The sequence below is a fragment of the Petaurus breviceps genome, unplaced genomic scaffold, assembly GCF_028583685.1.
Source record: "Petaurus breviceps papuanus isolate PSGF00001 unplaced genomic scaffold, PetGlider_PUasm1.0 173, whole genome shotgun sequence".
Taxonomy (NCBI): domain Eukaryota; kingdom Metazoa; phylum Chordata; class Mammalia; order Diprotodontia; family Petauridae; genus Petaurus; species Petaurus breviceps.
Window position 1 is genome coordinate 14,213,543 of NW_027185759.1, and position 27,811 is coordinate 14,241,353.

Sequence of the window (27,811 nt, forward strand, 5' to 3'; positions counted from 1 at the left end):
ACACACACACACACACACACACACACACACACACACACACACACACACCACACAGAATGCCCCTTCAAAGTTAAGTCACTGCTGGTTTACAGGCTTATTCACAACTTATTCACTCCTGGCATCTTTTCTGGCCTCTCCACTGCCCAATTCTGAGACTGATAGGAGCTGTTTTTTCCCTGCTTGTTCCCAGACTCTGAGAGCAGCAGAAATGAGGATTCTTGGCCAGCCTTGCTGTCCTGTGAGGTCTCATCCCCCTCCTGGCTTCTGGGATTCTCCAGTGATTAGAATGCTATTAGCTAGAAGAACAGCCATAAGTTTCTAAAGATACAGTAAGGCTACAGCATGTTGCAAGTTTGTGTAACATTAATTAATCTCTCTCATCTAAAATATTGTTAATGACTTGTTCTTGTTTTGAAATTTTGAAAGATAAAAGTGATTTCTCATTCAAATGCAGGATTCCTGAGGTGAAAAAAAAATCATGCTTCAATATAAACAGCCTATGACTTCTTGTAATTAAAAAACAATGTAATCAGCTTTTTGGAAAAAAGGGGCATTTTTTAATCTGAAGAAATTCCCATACATTCAAAATGAACTGTTATATGTGATTTAAATTATTAAACTGAATAAAAATTAATTTGATCTGATTCACCGAATTTTATCAAGGGCTTATTATTATGTGTCAGGGCCTGTGTTAGGGCAAGGAAAGAAAAGTGCTGTCCTAAAGAAGCTTACAATCCACCGTGGGAGGACAGAAAACGCAAAGAGGTAAATTTAATAAAATGTAAAACGAACTGAGAGACAAAGTTTTCTAGAAAAAGCTAACAAGGAAGAGCATAATTTCCAATGGTGATGTCAGTGGATTCTACATGGAAGAAGAAAAAAGACCAATCCTTGAAGGAAGAGGATGAGGCCACTTTGGGACCAGAACCAGAAGCCAACTTGGTGTGAAGGGCTCCACCCGTGTTATTCTCTGCCCTGGCTTGTGCTGACAGCATGGACACACAGATTTCTGTACGTTTCTGAAACTGGACTGAGACAAAAGTCAGGCATTTCTCTGTGTTCTTGCTCCCACTGTGGTAGGGGGAGTATGGGGAACGCAGGGCTGGTTTTTCTTTTCTGTACAAATGAAAATGAAATGTTCGAGTCTTATCTATTTCTGACAGAAATTCAGGCTAGTTTTGGAGCACTAATAATCTGGAAGGATTTTAAAAAGGCAGGGTCTCTGCTGTGGGTATCAGGCAGTATAATCAGATTACCTTTACACGGCTATGAAACCGTGGTGGCCACAAACTCCCTTTGAAGCGTGTGGAGATGCTGACACCACATGGGTTTCTGTGCCAATGAGCTCTGGTTCCATCAAAGCAGTATCACAAACAAAAATGCAATTTCATAGTAATATTTAATTAACCCCAAATCAATACCAAACATTACATTTTCATCAATCATCAATTTAACCCAAGACAATAATATGTCATCTTTTATCTAAATGTGATTATTTTTGTTGTTGAGTCTTCTTTGTGACCCCATTGCCATTTCCTTCTACAGCTCATTTTATAGATGAGGAAACAGAGCTAAACAAGGCAAGATGACTTGCCCAGGGTCATACAGCTAGTAAGGTCAGGAAGAAGTCTTCCAGACTTCAGGTCCAGCACTCTGTGTACTATGGGGCTCCCTAGTGGCCCACACTCATTCTTAGTAGTCTTTTAACTGTTTTTAGTGGTGACATTCTCCATAGGGAGACTCTCTGTTGCCTCACTCCAAAGGGATCAAATCTCCCCCTGTTCCACTGAGTTAAGTGCTGAAACTCAGCAGCCTCCCTTCTCACATTTTAAAAGTATGAGCCAGTGACTTTTTCCATTTTGGTTCTACATGAGCAACACAGTATTAACCGGGGAAAGATGAAAGTGTACCTTCATGGGTGATCCTGGCAACTAATAATGGAAAATGAAAGCAAGTTTATAAGTACCCTAAAAAGATGGAAAGAGGGGCGGCCAGGTGGCTCTGCGAGTAAGAGCACTGGCTCCAGAGTTGAGATGACCTGGGATCAAATCCAGGCTCAGATACTTAGCACCACACCCAGAAATAACTGGCCATGTAACCTTGAGCAAGTTACTTAACCCCAATTGCTTAAAAAAAAAAAAAAAGATGAAGTCATGTAAATACCTAAAGAAAACAATTAAGTCACATCATTTCAGGGGATTAAGTTTATTATGCAGACACAGAGCATTATTAGAAGACCACTGAGGCTGGTATCATGCTGCTTGATGTCTGAGATCACTTACTGTAAAATTAATCAAATTAATATCAGCCAATCTCCTCTATTTTAATCCTGGGCCAGCTCATTCTTGATCTTGTTCAAGGGATACAAATTAATGAATTAATTTCACAGGACATTCATTTAAGTGTATGTTACAGTCTGGGCAATAGTCCTTTGCAGGTGTCCTCTGGCTGTGAATCCTGCATCATCACCTTCTCAAAAGATTTCAAAATATAAACAGCCCAAAAGAGCAATCAGTGGAAAGACTTAAGAGTCAGCATCAGTGGACTAACTTTGACCTTTATGCAAGAAACGTAAATGATATTATCCAGGACACAGATGGCTGGAAAAGAAGTGGGCTAGCTGAGTCAGAGGAATAGATGGGAGACTCAAGGGGGACCTTTGGGTGCCAGAGACAAAAGAAAAAACAAGGAAGCCTCCTAACTGGATAGGCAGCTATTCTATTACAGATCAAGAAGAAAACTTACATAAGAATTATACATGTTGAGAAATCATGAAGGAATTATAATCAGTACTGATGGAGAAGAGAGACTCTAGATGAAATCACAGATCCTTCAGAAGAAATTATTAGTATAAGGAGAACTGCAATGGAAAGGCTCATAAAAATTGGGAAATGATTAGCATCTTTAATCAAAGGGATAATTTCAAATAATTAGTTAAAACAATTTTCCCATGGAAAAAATTTTGACAAGTCACAGGAATTGAAAGGTCATCATCCAAGCTTAAGAGTTCAAATAATTTATTGAGTGTCAACAAGCAAGCAATGGGTCTTGTAAACAAAATACCAAAGACAGCAAAAGGGCTCATGATTGCAGCCCATCTTACCTCCCAGCTCGTCCTTTCCTTTGCTTGGCATTCGCCTTACTAACCCACTCTGCTGCCATTGTACTGATGTTATTCTGGGTGTCAAAGTGGGTTTCTTTTATTTTTCCACCATCGATCACATGAACAACATCATCTATGGTGATACTGTTTGGAGGGGAAAGTGGAAAACACTAAAATCAATAAAAGGTTTATTCAAAAAAATAGAAGCATACAGATGAATTATTTCTTAATGACACTGGACCAAATGTATTTCCTGCAATTCATCTTTCTTGAATAGTCTTGGCAGCAGCAGAGTACAGTGCTAACTTTCAATGCCACAAACCAGCACCACTTTCATTCAGGCTCACTGACCACCACACTTTTTAGCTATCTACCGCCATCTTTGGTTGGATAGTCTGTGGGGCCCCCCATGTTGTCAGTTTAATATCAACATTGATTAAGATGGCTGTTTCAGTGACATCGCCTCCAAGTGAGAGACAGGAGCAAACATTATCCAATACCAGAAAAAGGGGCCATGACAGACCCCCAGCTCCTTTAGAGAAAAGGTTAAGCGGGTTGTTTTTTCTCCTTTAAAATGCCAAGCTGGAAATCCTACATAGATTTCATAAAATATGGGGAAAAGATTAATAATGAAGCAAAACATTTTAAGATAGTTCACAATTCATGCAAGAAAATATCAGGAACAACTTTACCTAGTTTCTGCAATGTTTGTAGCAATGACTATTTTCCGAACACCAGGAGGAGTCCTTTTAAATACCTGTAAGAATACATCTGTCAAAACTCCAAGTACTTACTTTAAAACACAGTATTTTTGCAATCAGGATACTTCTCACTTTCATAAAAGTCAAATATTTTTGTATTGTGTCTATATTCAGTATTTTTAGTTATCTTGCTTAAAAGTGGTCACTGACTAAACAGTTGTTTTTTTTTAATGATTCTACAATTTTGGGGGGTGGCTAGGTGGCGCAGTGAATAGAGCACCGGTCCTGGAGTCAGGAGGACCTGAGTTTAAATCCTGCCGCAGACACTTGACACACTTACTAGCGGTGTGACTTTGGACAAGTCACTTAACCCCAACTGCCTTCCAAAAAAGTAAAAAAAAATTATTTTACAATTTCTCAGTGGCACTGCAACACCCACAGACTTTCAGAGCAGCAAAGGGTCCTCAGATTGGGCTGAGGTCATCCAGTGTGTCAGCAAAGGGCAGAGATCTCCAGGTTCCAAGTCCAGTATTCTTTCTACCATCCAATATGGTTGGTTCGTGTTGTAAACACAAGAAGTTAAACAAAATGATATGGTCTTTTCTGTAAGACATACCTAGGGCCCAAGGAAGTACATCCCTGAACTTGACAAAACATTTCCTGACTCCATGGATTTTCCAGGAGTTCTGAATTCGCCTTTCATTCCATTTAGATTATTTACCTTCCTCGGAGGCTGAGCTCCCTCAACTGTATACAATCATTCCCATGATCCCCACTCCCTGCCTGCTAGTTCAAGGTCCTACTTTGTTGACTTCTAGCAGTGGAACTTTACAGAGACATCACCGCACTTTTTCTCTCTGGCAACAACAGCTGTACCAGATGATCTCTAAGGTCTCTCCCTGTTCAAAATCCTACAAACAAATGACTAAAATCCCCGTAAATGTTCTTTCCACTATGCTAGCCTATCTCCTCAAGGAAGGGAGACAGATAGAAAAATTAAATGGACACATTCAGGGCGCGCTAACTCGGCTGCTCTAGCCTCATTTCCTCCTCTAACCTTACAGACAAGTATGTAACTGTCAAATCAAGCCAAGAATACACTGCTTCTGGAAGCACTGACTTCACTGCAATCAGAAGAATCCTTGTTACTGCTGTACCAACTAGAGACACTTCAACCACACAGCAGGGATAAATCAGGAGACTTAAAAATTCTCTATGCCTGAGTCAATACTGTTTTTTTACCAAATTCACTGGCTACTTGAAATTCACAATTTTGCACACTGAGATGTCATATGCCCTTATAATTCCAGAACAGGTTAAACTTACATTTTCTTTTCTCAGATCTAGGGAACTCATACCATATTATGATTCTGACACTTGTCTATTAAAAATCCCTTAAGTCTAGTCTCAAGGATAGACCAGCAGGCCCCCTCATGGCAGATTCTCCAGTTATTCTTGAAATGTGTGACACTGTGACCAATTCACAAAAATTAAAATTTCAGATGAGCTCACAAACTCTATGTGATCCATGAGGTATTAAAGGTCCAAGATCTGGGCAATAAAGAAATGTGACAACATACCTGTGTCTGGTTAACAGTAGGCATCAAGGAATGCAAAGGTATTATGATGAACCTATCTGAAAATTAAAGAGTATAAGTATACATTAGGAAAAACAATCATACAGAAGTTTGATCGGCTACTTTTCAAAAGCAGTGCTACTAAATGAGCTACACAGTGGTCTTGGTTTAACCATCTCCCCTCCCCCAAATAAAAAGGTTCAGAGACCAAGGGCATAATGATTCCATTCTAGTTTTCTGGATTAATATAACCTTATAAACAGTGTTTCTACTGTCTAAATCAAACCAACATATAAAGAATGAGTGTCACCCCCAAAACACATTTTAATGAAATACTAAAAGAAAAGGCTTTATGCCAAGGTTGGAGTATATAATTTTTAGACTTCATTTGCTGTACAAAAATCACATCTGTCTAAGACAGCACAATGACACACAAAATCACTTTTTTTATAACTGAATAAAAACTTAAAACAATGAAAAATCTGTATTTTAACAAACTAAATGTAATTTCTGAATAACAAAAACATTAACATTTACACAGTATTTTAAGGTCAGCATTTTCTTATTTGAAAGTACAATTCACAGGCCTCTGAATAGATCTACTGTTTTAATTATATGCTGACCAAATTAGGGTATAAGGCTACATTCACATCGTTTGCTAACAGTCCTCTCTTGTAAAAACCTCTTGGAAATAGGTAGTACAGACTGAATCCTATCAAAGAGAGCTATGTGGGAAAGTATTTTTGAAAGTATAACCCAACTTTATATTAATAATAAAAATATAAGAAACTATATACAACCCATGGAACATTATGGTCTGACAGATGGGCACTTCTCCAGGTTATAGACACAAAACAGAGCTGATGCCAAGTCCCTCTGGCTATTAGCAAGTGAGAAAACAGCACTCTAAACATGGAAGACAGATCATGGCAGCACCTGTTTTCACCTCTACCCTTTCTTCCACTAAGCTTGTAAAATCTTGTGGTTTATTCAACTGGTGGATATCTCCAACCATTTTTCCTGATGAGGAAAGCAGAAGATACTGCTACCTTCATATGATGAGCTGTCCTTTCTATGCGCACAAACCCAGTTAAGTAGAAGACTACTTCAATTATTCAGTACCCACAAATCAAAGGCCTTGAAGTATCTGAGTATATGATTCCACTACAAAGATACAAGTGAATAAAAAGTCTTCAAGAGGTAAAGACAAGGAGCTGCATGGAGCTTCCATGGAGCTGCAACAATGCCATTAGCAACCCTAGCTCAAAGACACAAAGGACAGCGTCTCCCCTACCAATGAGGGCAGAACCACCAAAATGAAACTGGACACTCCGCACTCTCCAGTTAATCACATCCCCTCCAAGGGCTCCTGCAACCCCGAGGCAACGATTGTGTGGCAAAGGCTGAAAGGAGGCTGATGTCATCCCTGAATGTTACTAAGAATAACTGAGATACTGCTGAAAATCTGAAAGATGTCAATGGGAATGAAGATGATTTTATTTATTAAACAAACAAACATGGAAAGTGAAGGCTGTCCCTTTCTGTCTGTTTTAGATCTTGTAATCTAACTACAGAAACAGACCTAGTACACTGCTCAGGCTTTTATGCAGTCATACATACATTCCAGAAAAAATGGCAGAAGGAAAGCAAATAGATTCAAAGGAAGCTCTTCAGAAAATGCTTCCAAGGACACACTCTGAAGAGGGAGCCACATCCCTGGGCCTCCCACATCTTTATGCTGATTGTAAATGACCAAGCAAATTATCAAGGACTTTCTGCAAACTCTTTAGAAAACACAAGTAAGGTTTTAAGATTTCTAAGGGAAAATATAGGTTTCCTCTAAGATCTGAGTCCCACAAAATACCATCTTAAAGAATGACTAAATAATAAGTCACTTACAGCTTTTTCATTGGTCTAAGAAACAGTGCTTCAAGGAATATTCTTCCTTGTATTAAGAGGCCACATAAAACAAAATGCTCTAAATTTGTTTGTTTGTTTTTTAAACACAGACCTACATAACTTTGACCAGCACTTGAGTCATTATACCCACTTTTCCTGCATCAACTCTTTAAAAGCCTCAGACCTGTCAGAGACATCTAACACATTCACTGCCCTTTTACCACAAAGGACAATTGTCCCATTCCATTCCACTCCCAGAAGTGTGAATTTTCCAACTAAGTGAGTCATGCCAACATGCTACTCACACACTCCTCTCAGCAAGCGCTATGACAAATGAGAAGTAGACAAAAATATAATACCTGATTTAAACATGACCTGGGACATCAAGAGATCGTGCAAACTGCTGATGTTGTCCCAACCGGGAAGGAATACCAAGATCGCACCGTCCTGCATACAAAGGGACAGAATGATTAGGAAAGGTACAAAACTCCAAACACCACGTCCAGATCACTACATGTTCTCACAGCAATACAAGGCCCTTATGGAAGCACCAACATACTGCAACAACATTAACAAGTCTAAAAATGTTTGCTTTATTGAAATGTAAAATCTAGCATTTTAACAATGTTTAATGTTTACTAATCTTGTGATGAGATCACAGGTTAAAAAAAAAAGAACAGCTGGGATTTGTTTCTTGCTGACTGGTCACCTTCTAGTCTCACAACAAGAAGGGTCTGGACCCTTCCTGAGCTCTCTTCCTACTGAAGTTCTAAGAGTTCTACGTGATCTAAGCTGCATTTCTACTGGGGAAGGGCTTCTCTCCCCCTATCCCCCAAGAGTCTTGGAGCTTTACACACAGAAGAACTTTGTGCCCATTATATCCTCCCAGAAGGAATATCTCCAAACAACTCTCTGCAAGCTTTAGAACTGCTTTTTCCAGAGCTTTCTTGACTCTCAATTGATCCTGTCACACTTCTTTTCCTCTTTGCTGGACTTTGGTTAAGGTTTTCCTTATTTTAGTAAACTAACACACTAGTGGGTGATGAAGCAGAATTTCTTCCAATCTAGTTTGTCCACAAGTTCCTTCTAATGAGATAGAATTCTTACATTCAGTAACACCTGAAATCAGGCAATTTAAAACATTCCTCTAAATATGACTTTCTGGTAACAAATTTTCTCTCCCTTATACATACATAAGTATTATTTCTAGAAATATGAATTTCAAAACTATAACTACAAGAGAAATTATAACTACAAGAGTTGAAACTGTAAAAACAAAGCTGATAATTAAAGTCCTCTCTATATACATCTTTTATTAAGATATACAAAAACCCCTAAAGGTTTGCAATTAGTAGTGAAGCCACCGTCTGATAGGAATCTAACACATCATGCATTATGCACATACTAATCCTATGCTCCACACATATCTAAAACATTCAAATATTTTTTTCATTAAAAATTCCTTCTTTTTAAGTGCTTAAAAAAATTATGTACGTTATCACAACTGGTTCTAAACCATTTCTTTAAAAGAAAGAAGAAAAAAGTATTATTTGTATTTTGCAACTACAAAAACTAAGTCAGTAAGAAATGACTTAAAAAGGACACAGACAATATTAAAACCAAATTTAACTCATTAGGCTCCAGTCTCCAGACCACTGCCCCTTCTAGTCAACTACAACGCCTTCCTGCAGACTAGGCAGACAAAGCACCAAGAAGCACTGCACGTGTCCTTGTTTTCCTATCACCTGGTGTCCTAATTTACTGGTTCCCTTTTCCTATAATGCATATCTCACAAAAACAAATACAAAACAAATAAAAAAGCAAGATGTATGTACTACACATTTTCTTTTTGTATATGAAAATGCCCCCCGCCCTTGGTTTGTATGTCTGTCAGTCAAAGGGGTTCCTGGATAACAAGATGAGCCATCAGGTATTTCTTTAAAAAACAAAAAAAAAACCTATTTTCCCTGGTGTACTATCAGTTCAAACCCCTAGACCATACACATTATATGATGGAAATCAAAGAACAGCAAATACAGAGCTGGTACAATATTGACTTTAGGGGTAAAACTTCTCAAAAATATTTAATTATGTTTGGTATGTTTACTAAATCATAAAAATGTAGTGGGTTGTGTGTGTGCGTGTATATATGTGCCTGCGTGCATGTGTGTGAGTGCCTGTGTGTTAGAAAGATCTCCAGAATATTTTAAAAACCTCTTCAGCAGCAGTGGCACCATCCCCACCACCAGTCACCACCACAAGAGCCTCCACTGAAGTCCTACTGAGCCCCTGGCTTCTCTCAGGCTACAGCTGTGAGTCTCTGCTATGAGGTCAGCCTGGCTGGAGGTGGAGAGGCTCATCACAAAGGTGGCCAGAGCAGTGCAAGAAGGTGAGGGTGGTGGGGGCTGCATTCTGTATAACGAAGGCATACACTCAGAAAACTAAAAGCAGAGATCTGAATGATCAAACTGTTCCCCCCAAAGGGTTTCCATTTGCCTGGGAGTTTCTTATTCATCAAACAAGAGGTTTGCCCTAGATAATAATCTCTGAGGTACTTTCCAGCTCAAAATGTTCCAATATCAGCACTAGCATAAGTCATTCTATAAAAAAGTTTCTCAGACAGATGAATCCCTACAGCAGACAGGAGCCAAGGTTCTGTCACGAACATTCTCTGAGAAGACAGCTTTAAAAAGAGCCCATGACTCCCACCTCTGACATCCACTCCTCTTCCTCATGCACAAAATGACCTTCTCTTTCCTTCTTCCTCCCTCACCTTTCAGTTCACAGGCTCAATACTGTTACCAAGAGTCATGCTGCCCCTTTATCCTGGAGGGGGTGTGTCAATCTACAAGCTTAATGCCCACCTCACACACCATCCCAGCCTGGCTATCTTTCCAGACCAAAGTGGCCCTCCCTGGTCACTGCTTTCCTTTGTATACAGTTTCTTTCTATTAGACTGTAAGGTTCTTGAGAGTAGGAACTGCGTTAGCTTTTGTATTTGTAACCTTAATGTTTCACAACACAGACACTTAAAAATGATTCACTCAAAACCATTCACTCAATAGAAAATCTCACAAGAAACTTACTAAATTTTAAATTTGCAAAGAACTAGTCTGAAGTTAACAAGCTCTGAAGGGTTTGCTAAGAAAAAACCATCCAAACAAGATCAGAAGGAAAAAATGCTTAAACTACTTAAGAAAAAAAGTTTAAGCTCCCTGGATCATAAGCACAAAAACATCTAATGTTGTAACACATTCCCTTCACTAATTTGCTATTGTTTTCCCTCCGTTATCATGGTACGGAGGTTACTTGACATCAAACCGTCTGTCAGTAGCAGATCTTCCCAGGCTGAGATGGCTTCTCGGTCATGCCAGAAAAATCAATAGCAGGTTGGTCATTAAGTAATGAAACTGTGGCCACATTCAATCTCATGAAATTGTCTACGAAGGCCTGGACAGGTACGATGTATGCTGATGGGAGTAGCCACCATTCTCTTCTCTCTCTGCTCTGCTTCTGACTCAGGACTTTTCTACCCTCCCCTTTTCTCTCCCTCCCCACCCTGGGGACTTCATCCCTAACCCCTTCTGAGTCACCTTTTACATGGTGTTTCCTCCATTAGAATGTAAGTTTGCAAAGGACAGAGACTGTCTTTTTTTTGCTCACGTCTATATTTCCAGTGTTTAACACAACGCCTAGCAAACAGTATGTACTGAATAGATGCTTTATCTGTATCTCTTGAAACACTGAAATAAAATAATATTCTGATTAAAGGAAATATTTGTAGAAACTTTAGAGAGTGAAGAAAGCAAAACCAAAAGAATAATCTTCACATTGCTACAATAATTGAAAACATGAAAAGGCAAGAGAATTCAGGCAAAAGAGAGGAGGAGCCAGTGCTGGCTCCAGAGCACTGAAGTTAAAATATATGACAAACTAATCAAAGTGTAGAAAGTTCCAAGTGCTATCAGTCACAATCGCTATTACAGATGTTCTGTTTTGTTTTTTCAATAGGAAGATACTCTGGGGGGGTCACTCATGATAACATGCCGATTATAATACGCTATTTCTTCATTCAAGATGAATATCTTTAATATCTTTTAAAAAATACCTATTGTACTCTATTAGAAAATTTTTGGATAACCTAGCTCTAATAACTGTATAATACTTGAAATCATTAATACTTCATGTCTGAAAGGATTCAGTAAATTATACTTTTCATTTATTTAAATTGGTCTTCTCATTCCAAAGCTTTTACTACTGACATTTTCAATTTATGAGAAAATATATCCTTGGGGAAAAATTGCTTCTTTCTATAGTTAGATGTACATTTTAGAAATGCTTCAAATCTAAGCAAAAGGTTTTCTTAAGTACTTTATCAAATAACAACAAAACTGAAATCAGGCTACAAAGGAATCAACTTACCTCTTCTTCCAAAACAATGTGTCGGATAAGTGCTGCAACTAAATTCAGATCAACTTTCTCATCATCCATCATTTCTAAAACATCTATGGTATTTGCTGAATACCTGTTAGTGTTTAAAAGAAAGTTAAATTGCTTGAAATACAAAAAAGAAACTCTTGCTACAATGTTTCTGTTTTTGTTTTTTTGAGGGGGGAAGGCAAGGCAATTGGGGCTAAGTGATTTGCCCAAGGTCACACAGCTAGCAAGTATCAAGTATCTGAGGCCGGATTTGAACTCAGGTCCTCCTGACTCCAGGGCCAGTGCTCTATTTACTGTGCCACCTAGCTGCCCCTACAATAATATTTTAAGAGTCAATGCCATAAAACCAAAATGTATAATCAGAATAACTTGAGAGTATTGATCAGCAAATAGGGGTCACTTGGCTTAGTGACTTGGAGTCAAGAAAACACAGGCTCCAAATCTACCTCTAACACTGACTGTGTGACCATGGGCAAGTCTCCTGACTTCTCTGTGGCTGAAAGAGAGGTGGACAGCCTTCCCACCACCTGCACCCCATGCAGCACAGATATTTGTGCATTAGCATCTAAGAAGTACAAGCACAGCTCTGTCCTTCTACACTTGGGGGAACACGGTGTAACGCCATGAGCGCAGGATCAGAGGCATTCAGTCCAAATCATGGCTCCACACATCCCCTGCTACTTGTGAAAGCCCAGGTAAGTCTCAAAAGAAATCTCTGAGGTCCCTTCCTCCCCACTAAAGAAAACTGGGAGAAGAAGAGAAAACTGCTGAGGGGGACACTGGAGATAATTCACAGGCAGGGGATCTCATCCTGGCCTAAATTCCATAGAGAGCAGCAGAAAGGCCTGGGGAAGCAGCCCATAGAGGTCTCATTCCTCCCCTTACATTAACCAGCCCCTTCTGACCTCCCAGAGTCACTGCGCTCTTGTGCCCAATGTATTACGCTAAATGCTTCCTTACAGTTGGGGGAAAAAAAAGCAGATCAATGTGCTCCACCAACCAAAATGTCTGGGAGTAGTTCCATTAGGAATAGTCACGCCTTTCTCTTATTTCCCTCACGCCACCAAGTCAGGAGTAGAGTTTCACATTAGGGACAGAACAGTCAGTGCTCCAAACTCCTCCAAGGACTTAGGGTCCAGAAGGCCCTGCCCAGTGACAGAGGCAGAAAAACACCATACTTCCTCTGGAACTTGGTAAAATGACCAAGAAGTAAAACCCACCTTCCTCGAAGCTGCCTTACATAGTCTGGCCAACGTTCTTTATAAATTGCTTCCTTTTCTTCTTTTTCTGGTCTATTTACGTGACCTTGCATAAAGCCCCTCTTAAACTGGGGTTTGCGATCTGTATTTTCCGGTGTATACCTAAAACATAAACAAGAAATCTTAGATATTCCGACTTTGAAATATTCCTTCCTAGTTTCCTCCATCTGCAGTCTTACTCTGAAGCCTCATCATGGCAGAGAATTGATCCTGGGCCACAGAAGTCCAAACCAAAGAAGGAAAAGCTCTGACTGGTCCTACACAAAAGCTAAAAAGGCCTCCATCACTCTGGTGTAGGAGGCGGTCGTGCACTTGGGATCAAGTCTCGGCCTCAAATCCTACACTCCAGGCAGTTGTGTGAGGTGGCCCTGGCTGAGTAATCTGACTGCTCTTGGCCTCATTTTCCTCATCTATAAAAGGAGGGGGGACTGCATTCAATGGTCATTACATCTACATTTATGATCCTACTGGTATATCAGATAATTGGCCTAAGTGATTATCAAAAGATCAGTCAATGAACAAGCATGTAATCAACATCAGTGAAGGTGGTGTTTACATTGACAAAACCACAGAACTCTGAAAAGTTGAATTGAAAGAAGCAGTATTAAAGTCTGAGGTTCTGTATCCAGGATTTCAAGGTTCATATACAGCATAGGAGAATAAAATCATACAAAGCTACTGGAATTACATTATTATAATTTTTACTGAATGTCTAACCAAAAAATAAAAACAAGCTATCATTTCCAAGCTCCTGAAACCATATACGAACATCTGAAACGCTCATTAGACACATTCTTATTGAGGTCCCTCAAGAGCTGAAAAGTTGCTTTCATGATAATGAAAAAGTATTCCACTTAAAGCTGGCATCCTTGCCAGATGAAAAGTCAAATGCTTGGTATACACTGTTGGGCAGATGCTAACTCCCCCCCACAGTAACAACACAACAGTGTTAATATAATCTTTTATAAAGCACCTGGTGTTGTTTCTTTTAGCACCACCTCTGACAGCTTAAGCAAAGAGAGCAGAGCAGGAGGAGAATCTGGGACACAATTCTTCCTCTGTCACCTACTCCTCTTTTCCAATAACACCCTGTCACCTCTACTTTACCGTTTCAGTTTTTAACTAAGAAGCGGGTCTGACAAGAACGCTCTTTATCTGAAGCAGTGAATCTGCTGCCACAGGGTTATCTTCGTTCTTGAAATCTACTCACCTTATCTTTTCAATCACATCTTCTAAAAGATACTCAGCAACAGGGAATGTAAAACCAGGTATGTGAATCATCGGACTATGATCTGTTAAAAGAAATGACAAAACACGCACTGACCTTTTAAAAACCCACATTATAAATGGGGCACAAAAACAGATGAAAGGGTCTTCATTCTTTTCTCACGCCCCAAGGCACAAGTGAGAGACTGAAAAAGAGAAGTGACCTTTGGGTTTTAACAACAGCTCTCACTTCTATGGTGCTTCCAACGTGCCAGGAATTGGGCTAAGGGCTTTACAAGCTGCGTTTCCCTTGATCTTTCCTCATAACAGCCTTGGGAAGGAGTTGCTGCTATTGTCCTAATTTCGTAGTTGAGGGAACTGAGGCAAACAGAAGTGAAATGACTTGGCCAAGGTCACACAGCCATGATGTGCCTGAGACTGGATTTGAACTCAGATTCTCCTGACTCCAGACCCAGGGCTCTCTAAATGATGGCACCACTCAGCTGCCTTTAAAAAGATTCACCTCAGTTAACTCAATATCATTTTCCTACTTCTGTAGTGAAATAAAGAAGGTAAAGAGTTTAGCATCCTGGTGGGTATTAGCTCAAACAATGCTAAACCCTATGAAGGCCATCTCATCCTGTCACCTCACTTAAAATAAAAGACTGGGAAAACGGCAACAGCCAACAAAGACATTGAGTCCAGGAACTACCAGCCGTTTCGAGCGGAGTCTCTGAGTGAGAGCATTAAATGATATTCTCTTCCATGACGGACAAAAGAGACATTACGTTCAATGCTTCAGTGAAGAAGAATTCTGTCTACAGGGTGCCTCTTGCTCCTAAGCACATCCCAAACCTGGCCAGTGATATGGAAGAACCAGCACTGGAAGAATCAATGAAACAAAGGCCTGGCCCCTCGTGGGGGAGTTTCTGAATCCACTTATGGCACCTCAACGGGCCCGGACAGAGACTGGCAGAGATGCAGCACAATCTTAACTACCTGCAGACCCAGGTTAGGTTGATCCACGATTCATCATCGATTTGGCCATTTATGAAATGCCAGCTCTGTGCCCAGCAGCGCCTCTCCTCTGAGTATCCGCCTCCACGAAGGTTTCCTCCAGGAAGCTCGTGGGGAGATGACCTGATGGACCAGGCTGAAGGAGAAGCCCTCGTCATGGCAGACATGCATTTCAGAAAGTTCCTAAGCAAGCCTGTTCTTCTAAATTTGAGGACTCACATTTTCCCCAATGATGGTGGATCAGCCTGAACAACCATCCTGGCATTTGCCAAGTGCCTGTTTCAAAGGTTTAGTTTCCTTTCCAAGGTACTAAGAGACAGAACTAACCAAACACACACACATAAAGTTGAGGTGCCATCTAAAGGCAGAAAGGACTGATGGGGGAAATTTCTATTCTTTTGGGATGTCAGAAAAATCCTGTCAAGGTGAGGTGATGAGAGCATGTTAATAAATAACAAATTCAGACATGGGTTCAATGATCTAAAACCTTTTCTCATTTCCCACCCAATATTCTGCCAGGAGATTCTAAATGTCCTTTTATTCATTATCAACAGCAAATTTTGAAACTTTTCTAGGCTGCTTAAATAAGAAAATGCTTTTCTTTCTGCTTATACAAATCTCAACCTTGAAAAACTAGCACTTTTGGACGTAATCCAAGCTTAAAAAAAATCAAGCTGTTGCTGTTGTGTATCTGTGTATACAAAATAAAACACTTAAACAAATTCTTTGTTAGTAGAAAACAATAAATTTCAGTATCAAAATCAAAAATATCAAATATAATTATCAAAAATAAGCCTTTAAACATTTTAAACCCTTTCCACAGAAATAAATTGGAAATATCACACCCACCAAAATATTCCGAAAACTTCTCAGCATTCAAAGTTGCACTCATCAGAATTACTTTCAGGTCAGGTCGAAAGTTTAGGAGATCTTTAATAACAGTCATTAAAACATCTGACTGCAGATTCCTTTCATGGATTTCATCAAGTACAATGTGACTAACACTGGATAATTGCCTAAAACAGAAGTGCAAAGTGTATAACTCATCTTCCACAGAACATTTTATAACAACAAAGGCACTTTGGAAATTAAGTGCAACAATTGGTACAACCCAATTCAAAAATTAAGTCTTTAAGAAACAACAGTCACTCCTTGGCCTTAAAAAAATATACTTACGGATCTGACTGCAGCCACTGAAGGATGATTCCTGTTGTACAGTACAAAATGGAACCTTGTTTCCTTGGCAACCGGCTGGCAATGGGAGAAAGGGCGATGTATTAGACATCTCGAGTTGTCTCTTCCAACCTGAACTAAGTACATGACAGCTAAACAACAGACTATATAACTGTCAGAATATTTCTATGGCAGAACTAACTCTTCCAACACAATTTGTGTCAGACATGAGAACTCTTTCAAGGAGACAGATTATTTAGAGCTACATACACACCTATCAAGTACCTGAGCTATTCTTGTTAATTCTGGCTACACACATTGTTCAAGACCAAAACAATCCTTTTCTTTCACAAGTGAAAAATTTTTCTCTTATTTCTCATTAACCAAAGTGAATACAACCATTTTAAGGTCAAAATTCTTCCTAAGAAATATGAAGCAACACAAAAAAATTGTATCATTGGTGCAACATCAATGGAAAAGATTCACTCTCCAGGAATACAAATGCTGCACGGTGATGAACATCACTTTTCCAAAAGGGTGCCAATACTCAAAGAGAAAAACTCCATGTCAACTGAGACCAATCTTGAAACATGAAGTAATTTCAGACTTTGGCATAAGGTCACCCTGGCTTTCACAATATCTGAGACTCCCAAATAGGAAAGGCCTAAAAAGGACTTTAGGAACAAGATTAAATGAGGGACAGTGTGGCAAACAGTCTGTACTTTCTAGGGAAAAAAAAACTGTCTGAATCCAGTGTTTGTTGCTTCCAAGAATGGGAAAGGCTGCTCCTGGGAAGCAGTGGCTGGCATGGAAAGACAAGCTGGGTGAGGGGCAAAGGAATAACTGCTCATGGGTGTGCTGAGGTGGGTGGGTCAGCAGAGTTCAGTCAGTGTGCCTTCTCCCTCTGTACCTCCCCACCCTGGAAAGTATCTACTTGTAGGTTCTTCTTGTGTCCTGGAGTCACAAGTACAATTTTAAAGCCCCTTACCTCTGGAGGCGGATCTGGTACCCAGTACTGTGGCCACCACCACATGGCTCGGCTCTCTCTGCAGCCACTCTCTCTGCGACCTTAAATCCAAACACTAATGTTTAGTGACATACAGTGACCTTTGGAAGGATGTCAATGAGGTCTTGGGACTTAGTGGAAAAACACAAATATTTGAGTCAGACTTCCAGATAGAGCTGATTTTTAAAAACATTTCTCAAAAATTCACAAAAGCTATCACCAACACTTCCCATTCCAAATCAATGTAGCTGATGTCAATGGGCATTAGTATAGGGTGAATACTATCATCACAGGCCAAAAAGTTAATGTTTATGAAAAATCTAAACTTGCCTATGATTTGATTTCTTGGTCTAGGAAAAAAGAAAATTATTCCCTTGATCTACAAAACCCAAGCTAATTTGCTGAGATATTCCATGGAAAACCACAGAATACAGGGTTGATCGATAACCCCAAACTAAAGTTAATAATAAATATCAGGGTGAAAAACATATTTACCTAGAGAAAGGGCTCTTGCGCACATCAAGCCATCATGATAGCTTCATGGATTTGATGAAGAATGAAACCCAAATTTCAATAGATATGCTGCAATTTGTTTAAAAAATGTAAGTTTTTGTTGTGAATGGTGCTCTATTTTTAAAATTACAGATATACATGCATATGTTTATACATGTGTATAAAATGGGTGTGTAAAAGAAATAAGACTATAAAATCCCGTAAGACTCTTTAAGTCTGAGCTTTTAAAAATACTGTGATACATCCAGAGAAGGAACTATGGAGTTGGAATGCAGAGCGAAGCAGGCTATTTTCGTTTTTGTTTTTTCTTTCTTTCCCATGTATTCATTATAATTCTTCTATGCAACATGACTAATGTGAAAATGTGTTTAATAGGAAAGTATATATAGTACACATATCAGATTGCATGCCATCTTGGGGTGGGAGGGGGAGAAAATTTAAAACTTATGGAAGTGAATGTTGAAAACTAAAAATAAATAAATTAATAAATAAAAAAAAGAAGAGTGTGATATCTGTATTTCAATAAAACTTGTTTCCTGTGTAACCCTACAGCTTTTATTTATGGACTTAAAAACATAATGCAAAGGAGGGGGCCAGAGGCTGCCCCAGTAAGAAGCCCTGCTTTCAAAGATGTGTCCTGCTCACATGCAGACACTTGGAGACCATCGGCTTGACTAACTGTGGAGACAAAGAAGAGCTGGATGCTGCCTACAGAGGAATCACTCTGAACAAGAACAAGGCCTCTCATCTCCAGGGCCAACATGGCAGTCAGCCATTGGCCAGGGAAGCAGACGTTTCCCCATCAGTTCTCTAATGGATATTAAGGGAGAAAAGGCAAGTAAAACCTTGGCTGCTCAGAGCCTGAGGAATGAGCTGTTATAGAAAGGCACATCGTCAGACTAGCCAAGGACTTAGCTTTTTCAGTTGTCAAGATTGACTTTTAGCAATTTTCAAAAAAACTTAGTAAAAACAGATTATATATTTCCACACTTTCTGAAATGAAGTATTCCAGTCACCAGGTAACTCTTAATGATTATCGTCATAATCATGAACAATAACATATGTTGGAGATTTTGCCAGGGCCTACTTAAGCAGTCAAGAGTATGTGTCCCAGAGGCAGCCAGGTGGCGCAGTGAGTTAGAGCGCTGGCCCCAGATACTTAACACCCACACAAACTAACTGGCCTACGCGTAACCTTGAGCAAGTTACTTAACCCCAATTGCTTAAAAAAAAAAAAAGGGTATGTGTCCCTATGCAAAGTAGACCCATGCTGCTGTGATCGGAGAGTTCTTTTATGTTCCTTTTATAGGTTTTCTGCCTCCTCTTCTTACTTTAAAATTTGCGTTATTGCTCCTCTAATATGTGTGAAAACCTGTAACAGTCCCTCTCTCTCTTGGGCTCCAGCTTCCAAAGTTGGATATGACTAATAATTGGGACTTGGGGTTTCAACTTGTTTCCTCATTCTCAGCTGTTTTGTGAATATGTGAAATTAACAGATGGCCAAGTAAAATTGTTAAACATATTATACAGGAAAGGTTGACTGCACACTGCTCTTAGTATCAGCGGCAAGAAGGAAGTCACTAAGATATCCCAAGAGGATAGAAGTAGTCGGGGTTTAAAATTGCAAAGCCACTGACAAGGCAAGTTTCTGAGAAAGGGCATCCAAGACCTACATGGGCAATCTATCCCCCTCCCTCTCCTTCTACTACTCTACCATGTCACTGATCTGCTCAGGCATGAGAACCTCAAAAAGGCCTGAATGTCATCTCGACCATCATACTTTTTCATTACTTTATGGAAAGAAGAAGATTGAAAATGTACGATTTTGTTTTTTGTAGTTTTAACCTGTATAAATCTAACTCTATTTAATAAGTGGAAATAATGTGTTTCTTATCATTTTGCATTTTATTACCAAGCACGCAGTCTAGTGTTCCCAGTTTTTGCTACAAACACACCTTCGAATGGATTGTCCCCAAATCAAACACTGCAGACAGGTTTGAAGTTAGAGAGCACACTGTAATCTGGGCTCTGCTCTTCATTAGCTGTATGAACTCACATGTCATTTAACATCTTGAACTCTTAGCGCTGTAATCTGAGCATTAGGTCAAGATGGCCTCTATGGTTCTTTTCAACAAAAAAATTCTATAGAAGATGGTGGCATAGAAACAGGACCTCCACGTGGCTCTGGCTCTCACCAACTCCAAAGGGGACTCTGAACAAACTTTGGAGCTGCAGAACCTACAAAATGACACAGAGAAGCTAACCTCCCACTGAGGACAGCTAGGCAGGAATCAGCCAGCACAGCGCTCTGGGAGCCCAGCCCTCCAAGGCTTTAGCCCCAGGGCACGCCTGACCAGCCACCGGCTAGAGGGACTCCAGATCAGCAGCAGCTGTGGCCATTTCCAGATTTATCAACACATAGATGCGAAGGACAAAGTGAGAGGTCAGTGCAGTTTGGACTTTTGGACCCAGTAAGTGGGAGTGCATGGCTTTTGCCCCCCGGGGGAGAGAAGGTGCTGAGAGGCCGGCACAGCCAGCCAGTGCCACGTGGCCGCTTCAGCTCCTGGCCTGCAGAGTGTAGGGGGACCAAGCACCAGTCTGAGAGGTAATCGCTCTTGCTTTAACCTGCTTGGATCTGGATTGCAGTCTAGGGTGGAGGTCCTAAGGGTGTGTGTCCAGCTTGCTAGAGTGTGTGGAGACCTCAGAGAGGGCACCCATCTAATATCTCCAGCAGCTGAGAAAACCCCAGCGTTTGGGACAAAAGCTCCCCTGGCTGGTGGCAGAGCCCTACTGTGGCAAAAAGCCCAGGGGTCAAGTGACTGAGGGGTGACATGACCAGGCAAAGGAAACAAAGCAGACAAAAGATTCCAACATTAGACTCCTATTTTGGGGACAAAAAGGAGGAACAGGAAGAACAGGAGGAAGACAGTGAAGTCAGAACTCCCGCACCAAAAGCTTCAAAGGAAAATATGAGCTGGTTACAGGCCATAGAGGACCTTAAGAAGCAGATAAGAGAAGTGGAGGAAAAATTGGGAAGAGAAATGAGAACAATGCAAGAAAATTACGAAATGAGTGTCAACAGCCTGACTGAGGAAAATACCACCTTAAAAAATAGACTAACTCAAACAAAAGAGGCTCGAAAAGGCAACGAGGAGAATCATTGCTTCAGAATTAGACTGGAGCAAATGGAAGCTAATGACTTTACAAGAAATCAAGATGCTATTAAACAGATCCAAACAAATGAAAGAATAGAAGGCAATGTGAAATACCTCATGGGAAAAACCACTGACCTGGAAAATAGATCCAGGAGAGATAATTTTAAAATTATTGGACTACCTGGAAGTCATGATCAAAGTAAGAACCTAGAAATCATCCTCCAGGAAGTTCTCAAAGAAAACTGCCCTGATGTTTTTTAGTACCAGAGGACAAAATAGACGTTGAAAGTATCCACTGATCACCTCCTGAAAAAGATCCCAAAAAGAAAACTCCTAGGAATATTATAGCCAGGTTCCGGAATTCCCAGATTAAGGAGAGAATATTACAAGCAGACAGGAAGAAACAATTTGAATATTGTGGAAACACAATCAGGATAACCCAGGATCTGAAAGCTTCTACACTGAGGGACTGAAGGGCTTGGAATATGATATTCCGGAGGGCAAAAGAGCTGGGATTAAAACCAAGAATCACCTACCCAGAAAAACTGATTATCATGTTTCAGGGGAAAATATGGTCATTTAGTGGAATAGAGGACTTTCAAGCATTCTTGCTGAAAAAACCAGAGTTGAATAGAAAATTTGACATTCAGATACAAGAAGCAAGAGAAGCTGAGAAGGTAAATAGGGAAAAGAAATCATAAGGAACTTATCAAAGTTGAACTATTAATATTCCTACATGGAAAAACAATAATTGTAACTGATGAAACTTTTCTCAGTATGAAAATAGTTGAAGGGAATAGAAATATATATATATATATATATATATATATATGTCTATATATGAGGGTATATGGGCATATGAGTACATATGTGAATATGTATATATATGTTTACAGGTATACATAAATAGAGGGCACAGGACCAATTTAATAGGAAGGGATGATTCTTTTTTTTTTAAGCAATTGGGGTTAAGTAACTTGCTCAAGGTTACACGGCCAGTTATTTCTGGGAGTGGTGCTAAGTATCTGAGCCCGGATTTGATCCACAAGTCATCCTGACAGTGTAGCCGGTGCTCTTACTCTCTGTGCTACCTGGCCACCCCAAAATCTAATTTAGAGAACTATGTTACACTATTTTTATTTTTATTTTTTTTCTTAAGCAATCAGGGTTAAGTAACTTGCTCAAGGTTACATGGCCAGTTATTTCTGAGGGATGATTCTTAAAAGGTGAAATTGAGAGGTGAGAGAGAAATATAATGAGAGGAGATGGGGAGAGACAGATTGGGGTGAACTATCTCATACAGAAGAGGCAAGGGAAAATGGTTACAATGGAGGGGAAGAATAGGAAGGCAAAAGGGAATGGGTCAACCTTATTCTCATTGAATTTGGTTCAGGGAGGGAATGAATACACACTAAATAGGGTATCTCACCCTCCAGGAGAATGGGGGGGAAGGGAATGAAAGGGGGATAATGGAAGGGAGGGCAGGCTGGGGGGGAGGGAAGTTGGAAGCACCCACTTTTGAAAAGGGATGGGATCAAAGTAGAGAACAGAACAAGTGGGAGGTGGGATGGAAATATAGTCAGTCTTTTACAGTATATCTACTATGTTAATGTTTTGTATTAGCTACACATGTACAACCTCTACTGAACTGCTTATCTTCCCAGTAAGGGTGGCTGACAAGGGAGGAAGGGAATGAATCTGGAATTTAAAGTTTTAAAATCAAATGTTTAAAAAAATATACATGTATAAATGTACGATTATTAATACTATTTTACATGTAATTAGGAAATAAGATAGACAGGCACTGGGGCACAGAGATCCACCACGCCCTACTAGAAAAATCGAAGGGGGTATGGGAGAAGATATGGGAGAGAGCATACTGGAGGAGGGGACATCCTGTGGGACTGCTATTTTGGGGCAGTCGGTAGGGGAATAACGGGGAGAAAATTTGTAACTCAAAATCTGGCAGAAATGAATAATGCAAATCAGAAGTTAATAAAGCATTTGAAAAATGAAAAAAAAAATTCTACAAGTCCATAATCAGTTATTTAAATATCATTATAGGAATATAAACTAAAGAAAAAAAATCCTTAAGTCTTTAAAAAAAGGCATAATTATGCATATCATACTTACTAATGATATAAGATATCCTTTCAAGTTCTACATTCTATAATCCTGTAAGTAGGTCACAATGTAGTATCAAAAGTATTTATGGTAGGGGCGGCTAGGTGGCACAGTGAATAGAGTACCAGCCCTGGAGTCAGGAGGACTTGAGTTCAAACCTGGCCTCAGACACTTTACTCTTACTAGCAAGTCACAACCCCAACTGCCCTGCCTTTTCCCTCCAAAAAAGGAAAAAAAATCAAAAGTATTTATGGTACATTAAAAAAAAAGTACAACCCAAATATAAAAGTTGGCTGACCTAAAACTAAGAGTAATGAGATAAATACAGCATTCAGTTAATGATATTAATGTCAGCATTCTTTCATGTATAAAAGCTCTTGGAAAATGGCTTTTAAAGAAGATTTCTAGGGGCAGGTAGCACAGTGTTTTGAGCACTAGCCTTGGAGTCAGGAAGATCTGAATCCACATCCAGACAGGGACATTAGACACTTGACACCAGCTATGTGACCCTGGGTAAGTCACTTAACCACAACTGCCTTGCCCCCTCAAAAAAAAAAAAAAGATTTCTTTCTAAGTTTGAAAGGATATTTTTTTTTCAAAAGCACTAAAAATTGTTTTACTGGTCTTTGAGATATCTTCAAGTATTTGAAGGGTTTTGTGGACAAGGAATTAGACATGGGCAAGGGTTGGGGGCGTGTTGGGGGGAGGTAATGGGTAGAATCTGCACAAAGGCAAATATAGGCTCAACGTCCAAAGGGAATGAATGTGCTGCCCTGGAAGGGAAGCAAGGCCCTTCTCCCTGGAGGGCTTCCTGTAGATTGTGCTGTAGCAGAAATTCCTTGTTAGGTACAGGCTGGATCAGACAGTTGTTGAAAACACATCCAAATGTAAAATTCTGGGATTCTAAGCTCTGCTTCTCCAACATCACCCTTTCTTGCAGCTAGATGGTGTACTTGCATGTCAACTCTATCAAACAAGTACATAAGCAATGTCACCTGAATGGAGCAGTAGCAAAAGGCAGAGGCTGCTTAGAGTTTATGATGAATTTCATAAAATATACTGTAACAGGCACTTCATAAATAACAGATAACCTGTTATTTGTTTATAAATAAAAGATTCATCTTTTATTCAAAAATGTTAAAGCATTTTTTTGGTGGTCTTTATGAGTTCAATTTTCACCACCAAATGCTTAGTACCTGTTTGGGTTTGTTTTTTTTTTTTTTTGTGGCAGCAAAATCAGAGGATGAAGGTCAAATTCTTAGCAAGCTCCTTGGGGCACACAGGTGGTGGGAGGGCTTCAGACCTGTGACTTCATACCTAGGCCCCTGAAGGTTAGTGCCTCTTCTGCATACTCTGGTCTCAGAGATTTACCTGGGGCACTGAGAGGTTGAATGCCCTGCCAGGGTCACTGGCACCAAGGTCATTCTGACTCTGAGGTTGGCTCTCTGCCCACTATACCACAGTCTCTTCCAAAATTACCATAACCTCACCATCAGTTAGTGTTTTTGGAGACTTTTTCACAAGAACAGAAGGAACTTGCCGTAAGATATTTAAAAGTGGGACATTACTTACCGAAATTGCACTGATTCTTCTGGGCTGTGTACATACTATCCGGCAGGCAGATCCTTTTCCTCTTTCAATATAATCATCTAGAATGAACTGAGTAACTTGGGTGGTTTTCCCACAACCAGTCTCGCCACTTATGACAGTAACTTGATTGTTATTTATCAAATTTACTAATTCCTATTTAAAACAGATAGGAAAAAAAAGAGAAAACATAAGTACAGACCACTGCTCTATGAGGGAGAGCACAATCTAGCAGTTCAAATGTCACTGTTAGTCGAAGCTAATGTAATTTCAGAAGAACCATTAGTACAGAAACATAGAGAACTGCTTTTGTTCTCTCAAGATGATTTCTCTAGTCACCTCCAGACCAACAGAGGGTGCATGGTCAGAGCAGTCACATGTTCCTGTAAGGGGCTCCTAATGCAGTTCCTGGAGCCCTCAGATACTGACTCAGTCAAGATGCATTCTGGGAGCATCTGTTCTGTGCCTGCACTGGGGGAACTAATCTCCTAAAACTGGGCAGATTAGAAGCAGCCAATTAAAAAGGAAGATGGCTAACAGAAGCCAGGCAGGCTGGTAGTGCCAAGAAGTGACGGCTGCAACTGAATTAAGATCAGAGAAAATCCAGATTACATAAATAGGAGCATCAAAAGCCAAAATGGTGTGGGACACTTGGGTGTAGGAAGAAGCAGCCCACAAGATCAATGAATTACAGTGAAGTACAATAATGATGCTCATTTCAAGGAAAGCTTAGTATGTTTAATAGCTTCCTATTTAAAAAGATTTCCACACAAAATAGTTAAAAATAAAAAAAAAATGCTGAGGATACTTTACCTAGGAAATTTACTTAATAAACTGCCATTGCTGTGCAAAGTAAGCTGGAGCAGACCACCACCACAACTCACAATGACTACTATTTATGTAACAAATTATCCCCCCTATAAAAAACAACTGTTCAATGTCAAATAAAGATACATCTCTTAAACAGTGCAGTGTGTGTAAAAAAAATTTATTCTAAAGCCTCAAGATTAGATTCAATAATTATGGAATAAAAGTCCTTATAGGAGAAAAATATAACTCATTTGTAAAGTAACTATTCCTTAAGGTCCCATTCTAAACTGTTAACTTCTCTGACAAAGTTCCTGTTGGCCAAAAGTAGGTCACAGTCTAAGCCCTCCAGAAAGTCCAAACCACTATTAACTTCTCAGGTAGCTATGAAAGACTTTCTAGGAGATTTAAGTTAGTTAAGGAGATAAACAAGTTAAAGAGGACTTCAGTGATGTCTGTTCATTATGTAAAATACGTGAAAAAGTGAAGGTCTTAGCAGCCTTTTCATTCCCCAGGCAGGCAGGTGGAGAGGCCGGAAGAATCACTTATGTAGGCTCATGGTAGACCCCAGGGAGATAACAAAGTACTGGGATCTGAGGTGGAGAGAAGTGAAGGTTATTTAATTTAACTAAAATAAATAAATAAATAAAAGTTTTTAAAAAATTAAAATTAATTAAAAAAGAGGAAGGTTATTTCAAAAACCAGAACCACTGCTTGTTCCCTGAAATAAATGAGGTTATGTGATTGCATATGTGAATACATATGCATGTATGTCTATGTCTGTATATGTCTACCTTTAAAGATTTTTATAAATGGGAGGGAACCAGCCTTCATAGAGCAGTTCCTATGTGCCAGGCACTGTGATACAAAGTACTTGACAGGTATTACTGCTTTTGATCCTCACAGCAACCCTGCAAGGTTGGAGATCTAATTAACCTTGGGATTATTTTCTTTGTTGTTCAGTCGTGTCTGACACTTTGTGACCCCATTTGGGGTTTTCTTGGCAGAGATACTGGAGTGGTTTGCCATTTCCTTCTCCAGCTCATTTTACAGATAGGGAATCTGAGGCGAACAGAGTTAAATGACTTGCCCAGGGTCACAAAGCTAGAAAGTTCCTAAGGTCAAATGTGAACTCAGGTCCAGGTCAAGTGTTCTATCTACCGTCCCACCTACCTGCCCAGATAATTTCTTTAGGTTTATACTTATGGCAAAGGAAAAGAAGAGGGCACATGCACAAATACACAAGCATGCAGGCAAGCAGAAAGATCAAGGAGCGTGCTACAAAAGGGACACTTCCTGCTACTTCCTAGGGTCTGAGGGAACATCTCCAAGCCCCAAGCTGGACAAAGTTGTGATCTGCAGAGCTCCTGTCTATTGACTCCTCTGACTTCCTCCTCATCTTACCCCCAGAGCAGCAGCACAGGGCAGAGTTCTACGTGCTGGTGCCTCCTAAGCACTATCGGATTTCCTGGCCCTGGGATTCTGCTCCAGCTTAAGAGGCACCAGATTAAAAAAGAAATTTTTTTTCTTGCTCTCTAGAGCAAGAGTGTGAGGTATAATGCATGAAATAAATGTATTTGTCAATATTTCAAAACATTTGTGAAGGGAAAAGACTGACAGCAGAGGGATGAGTGCTGTTTTTCTGAAGGTCCAACTGGTTCATTATTCATGAGGAAAAACGTTCTGGCGCATCACGTTTTCCAGATTAATGCTGTGTCTTCGCTACTTGTTTTCAAGACCCCACTTCTTTAATGGGTGCTGAGATATGCCTGTTTCCAACCTTCACGTCAGCTGTCTTCAAATGGAAGTTTATACTCTTTGTCCAAAATCACCCATTCTATCTAGTGCCCCCTGTGCTGCTGGAAACCAGGTGCCTACCTCTCTGATTCAGAGCACTATGATGAAATCCTTCACTCTGATACTGGTAGCTTTTATACAATACTAAAGAACAGTAAATAGTCTGATCTGTGTTTTGAAATAAGTGGAGTTCAAATTAGAGGGAGAGAGAAAGAGAGAGAAGCAGACTCAACATTACTGATCTGGAATTCTCCAGAAATTAATTCTAGTTCATAGTTAACTATTGAGCTCTAATACAACTGACCATTTAAAATGGAATATTTTGCTGTTTTAGAACAATATCGGTTGTTAAACCTCAATGTTTGGGATAGAACAAGAATTGTACATAGACTTCAATGCAAATTCAACAGCTGTATTTGAAGTTATTTTAACAAATAAGTTTCTTTA

At 39.8% G+C, this 27,811-nt stretch overlaps 1 protein-coding gene across 3 annotated transcripts in view; it reads right to left on the reverse strand.

Moving 5' to 3' along the window:
• DHX36 (DEAH-box helicase 36) overlaps window positions 1–27,811 on the reverse strand; it is a 52,212-nt gene that overhangs the window by 10,105 nt on the left and 14,296 nt on the right. For all 3 annotated transcript variants that reach the window (XM_069083430.1, XM_069083431.1, XM_069083429.1), the window contains exons 5-15: window positions 24,746–24,916; window positions 17,364–17,443; window positions 16,379–16,453; window positions 16,052–16,218; window positions 14,190–14,271; window positions 12,941–13,081; window positions 11,703–11,805; window positions 7,640–7,727; window positions 5,385–5,440; window positions 3,796–3,860; window positions 3,104–3,247 (exon numbers count right to left, since the gene is read on the reverse strand). In XM_069083430.1, coding sequence (XP_068939531.1) covers window positions 3,104–3,247; window positions 3,796–3,860; window positions 5,385–5,440; window positions 7,640–7,727; window positions 11,703–11,805; window positions 12,941–13,081; window positions 14,190–14,271; window positions 16,052–16,218; window positions 16,379–16,453; window positions 17,364–17,443; window positions 24,746–24,916 — 1,172 coding nt within the window. The remainder of the gene's footprint in view (window positions 1–3,103; window positions 3,248–3,795; window positions 3,861–5,384; window positions 5,441–7,639; window positions 7,728–11,702; window positions 11,806–12,940; window positions 13,082–14,189; window positions 14,272–16,051; window positions 16,219–16,378; window positions 16,454–17,363; window positions 17,444–24,745; window positions 24,917–27,811) is intronic.